This window comes from Protobothrops mucrosquamatus, unplaced genomic scaffold (assembly GCF_001527695.2).
Source record: "Protobothrops mucrosquamatus isolate PMUCROS unplaced genomic scaffold, P.Mucros_1.0 scaffold3962, whole genome shotgun sequence".
NCBI classification, from domain to species: Eukaryota; Metazoa; Chordata; class Lepidosauria; order Squamata; family Viperidae; genus Protobothrops; species Protobothrops mucrosquamatus.
In genome coordinates, this window is record NW_015389903.1 from 3,142 (window position 1) to 13,332 (window position 10,191).

At 42.2% G+C, this 10,191-nt stretch overlaps 1 protein-coding gene across 1 annotated transcript in view; it reads right to left on the reverse strand.

Moving 5' to 3' along the window:
* Positions 1-357: 357 nt before the first annotated feature.
* Positions 358-10,191, reverse strand: part of PRMT8 (protein arginine methyltransferase 8) — a 32,062-nt gene continuing 22,228 nt past the window's right edge. Inside the window, exons 5-10 of the mRNA XM_015827810.1 lie at positions 8,571-8,713; positions 7,187-7,274; positions 6,982-7,097; positions 2,961-3,111; positions 1,822-1,943; positions 358-441 (exon numbers count right to left, since the gene is read on the reverse strand). Of these exons, the coding sequence (XP_015683296.1) occupies positions 358-441; positions 1,822-1,943; positions 2,961-3,111; positions 6,982-7,097; positions 7,187-7,274; positions 8,571-8,713 (704 nt within the window). The remainder of the gene's footprint in view (positions 442-1,821; positions 1,944-2,960; positions 3,112-6,981; positions 7,098-7,186; positions 7,275-8,570; positions 8,714-10,191) is intronic.

Here is a 10,191-nt window from a genome sequence, read left to right on the forward strand (position 1 = left end):
GCAAAAATATAACACATTAATATTAGTTGTATATGCGGGTTGTTTTTTTAACGAAACAATAAAACAAAAACGAAAAAAAAGACATCGTAAAACGAGCAAGACGGCGCCTGTTTTCTCAATTTGGTTCCCCCTTGAATGTGTTGGGATACAAATTCGACACGACACCGGCCTGTAGCAAGTGATACGTATACAGTCCTTTCAGGTAAGCTCAGTCATGGCAGGGCGCGGAGATGAGCAAATTCCAGATCCAGAAAACCTCCGAGGAGCGACCGTTTTGCAAGTGAAAAAACCTCACACACTCCGACGACGTCAGGCCCAGAACCCCACTTCTTTTGTTGCTGCGCAGACTGCAGCTTGTTAGCGCATCTTATAGTCATTAGACACGGAGGCTTCGCAAAGCTGCCCTTTAAAATCCAAGTCAACTGTAAAATCCAGATCGCGCTGTAAAGAATGTAGAATTCAGATCCTGTTGCTTACTAGTTGTGGACAAGAGAAGGCCGGTGGTTAATAGCGCACATTTGGTAGGTGCTCGACTTAACAACCATTCGTTTAGGGACCGTTCCAAGTTATAACACCACTGGAAAAAGGGACTTAGGACTGTTTTTCGCACTTAGGGGCGTTGCAGCGTCCCCAAGGTCACGTGGTGAAGATTCAGACAGGATGTTCGGAAAAGACACACTCTAATGCACGGGTGTCAAACTCGCGACGTCACGTGACGTGTCGCGACGTATCGTGACTTTTTTTCCCATTGCCAATGGGGTGGGTGCGGTTTTGGCGTGACGTATCCGGCCCACGGGCTGGCAGTTTGACACCCCTGCTCTAATTACTAAATACTAAATACAAGCCTACTTTGTTGAGGAGCAAAGTGGTCAAACCCAAGACCCAAAGGTTTCCCAAATGATGAGACTAGCTGTATCTCGGAATACAGGTGTATCCCACATACAGGGTTAAGAGATTATTTCCCCAGAGGTTATTTCCCCAGATGTTTCCTTGCAGTTGACTTCATCGGTCGTAAAAGTCTTCTGTAGACTTCTCCCAGCCACTTTGGTCTAATGGTTAAGGCATCTGCCTACAAAGTGGGAGACTGTGAATTCTAGTCCCACCTTAACCATGAAAGTCAGCTGGGTGACTTTGGACTGATTACCTCGAGACAGTGAGTTCTAGTCCCACCTTAGGCATGAAAGCCAGCTGGGTGACTTTGGGCCAATCACCAGGAGATGGTGAGTTCTGGTCCCACCTTAGCCATGAAAGTCAGCTGGGTGACTTTGGACTGATTACCTGGAGACAGTGAGTTCTAGTCCCACCTTAGGCATGAAAGCCAACTGGTTGATTTTGAGCCAATCACCAGGAGACTGAGAGTTCTAGTCCTGCCTTAGCCATAAAAGCCAACTGGGTGACTTTGGACTGATTACCTGAAGACTTTCTAGTCCCGCCTTAGGCATGAAAGCCAACTGGTTGATTTTGGGCCAATCACTAGGAGACGGTGAGTTCTAGTCTTGCCTTAGCCATGAAAGCCAACTGAGCGATCTCGGGCCAGCCATTCTCTTTCAGCCCAACTTACCTCACAACGTTGCCATTGCAGGCAAAATAAGAGTAGGAAGGTGCCTTGGATATGTTCGCCCCCTTGGCTTAATTTAGAAAAAAATAATAAAAGCGGGATACCAATCCATTCCTAAGCTTGTAGCTATCAAATGTGATTCTTCAAGATCAGGCTGTGATTTTATCCACTAACTTGTTTGACAAAACGCCTGTAAGACCCCGGGGCCTGAAACCAACTGCCCCACCTGGAGGCCAACGTTCCTATTTTCCAACCTAACTTACCTCGTTTTTTTCATTCGGTTTCATGGATATGGTTCCATAGATTTCTTCCCCTCTTCGGACGGTTAGATAATCCTCCAGGTAGAAGACCGTCTGCTTCCAGTGTGTGTAAGGCGCATCTGGAGCTACAAAAAAAAAAGAAGAAGATATATTTGGTTCCTTTTAGATACTGTCTTGGTTTACCTGCAGATTACCTGACCACGTGCTCACCGGTTTGACTTCCCCAGAAATGTACAAAGCTTTGCAACTGCAAAATTTTAACAGCCAGCTGATAACGATCGTCTAATGGGTTTGACCCAAGCCCTGTTCAGAATCTGTTGCCTGTGTATAAATCCTGAGTTCTCTGAAATCAAATTTCTCAAAATGCTTCCTTGATTCCTATCGATCTATTTCTGCAGGCGAAAGAACGAAGCAATGGTTCAGTGGTGTATTTAAGAATACAGACAAATGGCTGTCCAGTCTCTTCTTAAAAACTTCCAGTGATGGAGCACCCACAACTTCCAGAGGCAGGTTGTTCCACTGGTTAATTGTTCCCACTGTCAGGAAGTTTCTCCTTAGTTCCAGGTTGCTTCTCTCCTTGATGAGTTTCCATCCGTTGCTTCTTGTCCTGCCTTCAGGCACTTTGGAGGATAGCTTGACTTCTTCTTCTTTGGGGCAGCCCCTGAGATACTGGAAGGCTGCTATCATGTTGTTAGAATGTCTTTGACGGGAACCCCCCTCCCTTTCCCCAGAGAGCACCCAGGGCAATAAAAGTGGAGGGGGGAAACGATGTGGTTAAAATAATAATTCTGGAGCTACACACGCAGCACTTTTTTCACACGAATAAAGCCATCGCTTTTAGGCTTCGATTGTACAGCCTCATTTCTTCCAGCCTTGTGAGATGCCAGATCAGAGCCAGCAGCCCCGTTTCGTTCCCAAAGCAACAGACAATGCTGGTTTATAGCTCCCCCGTGCGATCGGCCATAACTCAATGTCTACCGCAAGGCAAGGCTGAAACTTAAGAGACATCAGAAGCAAATTTCATTTCCCTTTGGTTTTCCAGAGAACTGAACATTTAGGTTACAAGAAATGAATTAAAGCAAAGGAGGTGGGGGAAATGGCCATCCTTACAAATAATTTTAAAAAAGGAGGAAATAATATACCTGTAGAAAACCCAATTTTCTTATGGCACTTCGTAAATTCTATATTAAAATAGGTGACCAAGGCATGGATGTAGTCGTTGCGTTGAATCTGGAGGCAAAACGCAGAGGTGAAGGCCAGTTCTTCTGGCTTTACGGTGTAAAGATCCACGTCCTGCATTCAACGGAGAGATGAAGAAGTGTTTTAACTAAGTCACCCCCAATTTCTCAGCCTGCAATAATAATATAATAATATAATATAATATAATATAATATAATATAATATAATATAATATAATATAATATAATATAATATAATATAATATAATATAATATAATATAATATAATATAATATAATATAATATAATATAATAATATAATATAATACAATACAATACAATACAATACAATATAATAATATAATACAATACAATACAATACAATACAATAATATAATATAATATAATATAATATAATAATATAATATAATATAATATAATATAATATAATATATAATATAATATAATATAATATAATATAATATAATAATATAATATAATATAATAATATAATATAATATAATATAATATAATAAATATAATATAATATAATATAATATAATATAATATAATATAATATAATAATATAATATAATATAATATAATATAATATAATATAATAATATAATATAATATAATATAATATAATATAATATAATATAATATAATATAATATAATATAATATAATATAATATAATATAATATAATATAATAATTAATATAATATAATGATGATGGAAGGGATCTTGGAGGTCATCTAGTCCAACCCCCTGCTCAGGCAGGAAACCCCATATTATTTCAGACAAATGGCTGTCCGGTCTCTTCTTAAAAACCTCCAGTGTTGGAGCATTCACCGCTTCTGGAGGCAGGTCGTTCCACTGGTTAATTGTCCTCACTGTCAGGAAGTTTCTCCTTAGTTCTAGGTTGCTCTATCTGATTGTGAAACATTAGTTGTGACAGAATTCATTCTGTCTGAACCCATGCCATTTGTCAGGACTAGTGATGTAAAAAACAAACAAACAACAAATTCAGTACTGAATATTATTTTAAAATAATGCTTAATCCCTTCGTCTAATTCATCTTATAATAGTTTTCAACAGCATTATGATGCCTTAGAGACGTTTACAGTCTCCTGGATTCAAAGCCATTGAGCGGGTGCACGTGTGTTTGCATCTTTGTACAAAATTATACTTCTTACTTGAACAGCTTATAACGGCTTACACGTGAACACGGTTTAAAAATAGAGCTGCTGGTTGAATGACTTAAATCTGTAGCTTTTATGCTGCATCTTAAGCTTGTCAGAGAACCAAACTGATTGATTCATTGATTGAATGAATGAATAGCGCTGAAGGATTACTTCCGGTAATTTGGAAGTTTCTCCTTAGTTCTAGGTTGCTTCTCTCCTTGGTTAGTTTCCATCCGTTGCTTCTTGTCCTGCCTTCAGGCGCTTTGGAGAAGAGCTTGACCCCCTCTTCTTTGGGGCAGCCCCTGAGATACTGGAACACTGCTATCATGTCCCCCCTCGTCCTTCTCTTCGTTAAACTAGACATACCCAATTCCAGCAACCCTTCTTTATATGTTTTAGCCTCCAGCCCCCTAATCATCTTTGTGGCTCTTGGCTGCACTCTTTCTAGAGTCTCAACAAATATTTAAAATGGGCCGTAGAAGAACACCACAGTCCAATCCAAAGATGCTTAAGTATCGGACCCGGATACCTTCGAGACCGCCTCCTGCCGCAGATTACCTTCGGACCCGGATACCTTCGAGACCGCCTCCTGCCGCAGATTACCCCCCATCGACCTGTACGCTCCCATAGAGTGGGTCTCCTCAGGGTGCCGTCGGCCAGACAGTGCCGGCTGGCGACCCCAAGGGGGAGGGCCTTCTCTGTGGGAGCTCCCACCCTCTGGAATGAGCTGCCCCCAGAGATCAGGGTTATCCCTGATCTCCCTTCCTTTCGCCGCGCCCTCAAGACTTGGTTATTCCAGCTCGCAGGACTGGCCTAGGGTAATTTTTAGAGGGGTTTTAATTATATTTTAAATTGGACAATATTTAAATATCTCTTTTAATTAATTTTAAATTTGTATTGTTATTTATGTATTTTAATTTATTGTCAGCCGCCCTGAGTCCTACGAGGAGAAGGGCGGGATATAAATCCAAATAATAAATAAATAAATAAATAAATAAATAAATAAATAAATGTTTCAAGAATCAGAACAGGAGCTACTAGATACAGGGGTACCTCGGTACTCATTGTTCACTGTTTCCGGGAGGCCTGGTGAGCACCAAAAACAACGAGCGTCAAACAATTTTTTTCCCCCATAAGGAATAATGTAGTGAGTCACAAAGCAGTCAACACCAGTAGGACTCACATCTTAATACAGAAGATTCTCAAAATGAATATAGAGCAAGCTCAGAGAATACCGAAGACCCCTCAAAGGTAAGTTTACCTTGCCTTCCAGTGCTTCATGGCTGAACATATACATAATACCTTGAACTTTTAAAATAGATCATGTTTCTCCTCCATCCAGCTCTTGCTGTGGTTTTGTCTCAACAGGCTATGGATATAAAATAGAGCATTCTGCAGCTGATCCAAATTCTAGCTGAGCTTTACTATGGGAAATAACTTAAATAATCTGACACGCACCCCTCATTCATTCCAAACGGTTATCTAACCGTTATTGGAATTCCTTTTTTTTCCTTCTTTTGCATGGTGGGGATTTTTACAGCACAGCATATAGTGTTTCCTTAGTGCTGCCAGCACTCAGCTGCGGTTCTCACCTCTTCTTTTTTTCTTTTCACTGCTGGCAAATTTCTGTTTCTTAAATATTTAGTTCACTTGGCCTGCCAACGTTAGATTTCTTGGAAGTGGGACTAAATGGGAACAGCCGGCTTTCAACGGGAGGCGTTCCAAAGGCAGCTTTCGTAATCAAAAAGGATCTATAGGCTGGAACAATTAAGGAAATTTTTTTCTCTTCCTATTCAGACTAGAAGTCCTTGTACGCAAGAACCACAATGCACATTTTATTTATTTATTTATTTATTTCCATTAACTTATATGCCGCCCTTCTCCCCACGGGACTCAGGGCGGCTCACAGCATGTTAAAACAACACAAAACATTTCCCCTATAAAAGCCAATTAAAAACCAAATATTTATAGCTGTGTCTTATTAAAATCATTAAAATTGTCCCTATTTAAAATTCACCCTAGGTCAGTCCCGCTTGCTGAAAAAGCCATGTCTTGAGGGCTCAAGGACTTATAAGCCTCAAAAGGTTGCCACCCATAAGTCTTATCTCTATGGTGTTTTGGGTTCCCCCAAGGTTCTAGGCAGCATATACCCTTTATGAGGCCTTGGTAAGGCCACACTTGGAATACTGCATCCGGTTTTGGTCACCACCATGTAAAAAAGATGTTGAGACTCTAGAACGAGTGCAGAGAAGAGCAACAAAGATGATTAGGGGACTGGAGGCTAAAATATATAAGGAACAGTTGCTGGAACTGGGGATGTCTAGTTTAACGAAGAGAAGGACAAGGGGGGACATGATAGCAGCATTCCAATATTTGAGGGGCTGCCCCAAAGAAGAAGGAGTCAAGCTATTCTCCAAAGCACCCAAAGGCAGGACAAGAAGCAACGGATGGAAACTCATCAAGGAGAGAAGCAACCTAGAACTAAGGAGGAATTTCCTGACAGTTTGAACAATTAACCAGTGGAACAACCTGCCTCCAGAAGTTGTGAATGCTCCAACACTGGAAGTTTTTAAGAAGAGACTGGACAGCCACTTGTCCGGAATGGTATAGGGTTTCCTGCCTGAGACGGGGGTTGGACTAGATGACCTCCAAGGTCTCTTCCAACTTTATTATTATTATTATTATTATTATTATTATTATTATTATTATTATTATTATTATTATTATTATTATTATTATTATTATTATTATTATTATTATTATTATTATTAAGTTTATATTTTGAAAAGCACCCAAACCTTTATTAAACAAGCATTGGTCACCACTTGCTTTGGGTCAACAATGTCCACCAACGGCTCCCTCCTGGCAACGTCCCGGATGCAGGTCATGTCGAAGCCGTAGACGTTCTCCCACCCTGTCAGGGCAAAGAGGGACGACCTGTAACAAGTTGGCTAGGAAACAACAGGCGAAAAGCAGACCCAAGTAAGTTGTCTGCAGACTCACAATGGATTTTGAAGTCCTTGTATTGCCGATCTTCAATGGCCACCATGTATAAAGCCGCCCGGTCCGGAAACATAAGCCCTCCAGATTTCTGTGGACAAATTGTAGTGGAAATGGATGTCTTCATCTATTCGCTTAACAAAAACATCACATTTTTGAAGGCGTATATTAAAAAAAACGACAAGGATAACCCCCCCCCCCACACACACACACAAGCATCCTTTCCTCTTTTTCGGTCACTTCACAGCTCAAAAGGGCTCGGAAGGATGACCGTCAGAGTGGGTAGACCTTTGCTTGGGTCTAGGTTAGAGGTGGGGAACGATGGCCCCCTTCATGACTTGGGGACTTCAGCTCCCAGCATTCCTGAGCCAGCATGGGGTTCTGGGAGTTGAAGTCCCCAAGTCATGAAAGGGCCATACTGTATTTCCCCCAACCCCAGTCTAGAGTTATTGAAATGGACAAATTAGACCAAAACCAAACCAGATGCTGACTGGAGAAAGACAATGAAGACCATCTCAATAATAATAATAATAATAATAATAATAATAATAATAATAATAATAATAATAATAATAATAATAATAATAACAACAACAACAACAACAACAACAACAACAGCAACAAAAAAACAACAAGAAGGAGAAGAAGAAGGAGAAGAGGAAGGAGAAGGAGAAGAGGAAGGAGAAGGAGAAGAAGAAGAAGAAGGAGAAGGAGAAGGAGAAGGAGAAGGAGAAGGAGAAGAAGAAGAAGAAGAAGAAGAAGAAGAAGAAGAAGAAGAAGAAGAAGAGGAAGAGGAAGAGGAAGAGGAAGAGGAAGAGGAAGAGGAAGAGGAGGAGGAGGAGGAGGAGGAAGAGGAGGAGGAGGAGGAGGAGGAGGAGGAGGAGGAGGAGGACAATGACTTTGGGGTCCTTGGTGCTCTCTAAGTTTTCTTGCAGACGTTTCATTACCCAACTAGGTAACATCATCCGTGCTAGAAGGGAGGGAGGTTTGTGGAGTGGAGGAGAAGCGGAGGAGAAAGAAGAAGAGAAGGAGGAAGAGGGAGAGGGGAGGAAAGGAGAGGGAGGGAGGGAGGAGGAGGACTGTGGGGGTCCTTGATGCTCTCTGAGTTGGGTTGCTTTCTCGCAGACATTTCATTAACCAACTAGATAACACCATCAGTGCTAGGACTATTGTTTTACAAACAAAATACCGTGGTACGTGATATGTCGCGTACCGATGATTACGGAAAAGGCGGTATAAATACATTTTAACAAGCACACTAAGTAGCCAATATCCTCTGCGTTCGTATTTTGGGATGCCCCTGAAACCACGTGACAGGCGTCCCTCCAGAACCAGCCTTCAAAAGACCCCCGAGAAGCTAAGACAGCAGAAGACCCCGGAGGCCTACCAGCCACTTGTCCCGAGCGAAGATGACCGTGTTCAGCATGGACTCGTAGAAAAGCGAGTAGCCCATCCACTCGCTGATTATGATATCGACCTGGTCCACCGGCAGCTCGATTTCTTCCACTTTGCCCTTGAAGATGGTGATGACTGGGAACAGAATCAAGACACGGAACGTTACGCGGAGTTGGCAGATTTTGATGAAAGAAAATGACGTTAAGTGCTTTCGTTTCGACGTGGAGGCCACGTCTAGATTTTGTGCTGGAGGCAAGGAAAAGAAATAACTCTGTTATTCTGTTAAAGGGTGTGAAAAATTGAGAAGTTGTGGCTGCTCCATCACTGGAGGTTTTTAAGAAGAGACCGGACAGCCGCTTGTCTGAAACGGGATCGGGTCTCCTGCTTGAGCAGGAGGGGGCTGGACTAGATGACCTCCGAGTGTTCCAGTATCTCAGGGGCTGCCCCAAAGAAGAGGGAGTCAAGCTATTCTCCAAAGCCCCTGAAGGCAGGACAAGAAGCAACGGATGGAAACTAAACGAGGAGAGAAGCAACTTAGAACTAAGGAGAAACTTCCTGACAGTGAGAACAATTAACCAGTGGAACCACCTGCCTCCAGAAGCGGTGAATGCTCCAACACTGGAAGTCTTTAAGAAGAGACTGGACAGCCATTTGTCTGAAATGGTATAGGGTTTCCTGAGCAGGGGGCTGGACTAGATGACCTCCGAGGTCCCTTCCAACTCTGATTGTGAGTCAGTGAGGTGCTACGCTGAGGAGGTGGGAGATGGGGGCAGAGGGTTTTCAGGAGAGGAAATCAGAAGCCTACACCCTTTATCCTCTAGGCCAGGGGTAGGCAACCGTGGCCCTTTTATGACTCGTGGACTTCAACTCCCAGAATTCCTGAGCCAGCCTGGCTCAGCTTGGAAACCTCTCCGTTTCCCCTCAGCGTGGCTGGCTCAGGAATTCTGGGAGTTGAAGTCCACGAGTCATAAAAGAGCCAAGGTGGCCTACCCCTGAGTTACTAGGAAGATGAGGGGACTTCAACTCCCAGAATCCCTCTGCCAGCATGACACCCTATATCAGGAATAGGCCACCTTGGCCCTTTTATGACTGGTGGACTTCAACTCCCAGAATTCCTGAGCCAGCATGGCTCAGCTTGGAAACCTCTCCCTTTCCCCTCAGCACGGCTGGCTGACTCTAAGCAGTTAACTTATTTGTGGAATGGGTAACTTCCATAATAGATTGTGGGAATGCTACGATACGTATTATATCTTGACTTTAGCAAAGCATTTCTTGAAATGGAAACGCTTGTTATTGGACGATGAATTACCCAACCACCATGTTGTTTCCCTAATACCCGAAGCTTTGTAAAAAATGGAAAATTAATAAAACTTGTTTTTTTTTAAAAAAGGAGTTTCATTATAAACTGCAGGCAAGCCAGCTGTGTGATACAGTTGGAAAAAAATAGGCAATTTTATGCTTGCCTTATAATTTCCAAATTACCGGAAGTAATCCTTCAGCGCTATTCATTCATTCAATCAATGAATCAATCAGTTTGGTTCTCTGACAAGCTTAAGAGGCAGCATAAAAGCTACAGATTTAAGTCATTCAACCAGCAGCTCTATTTTTAAACC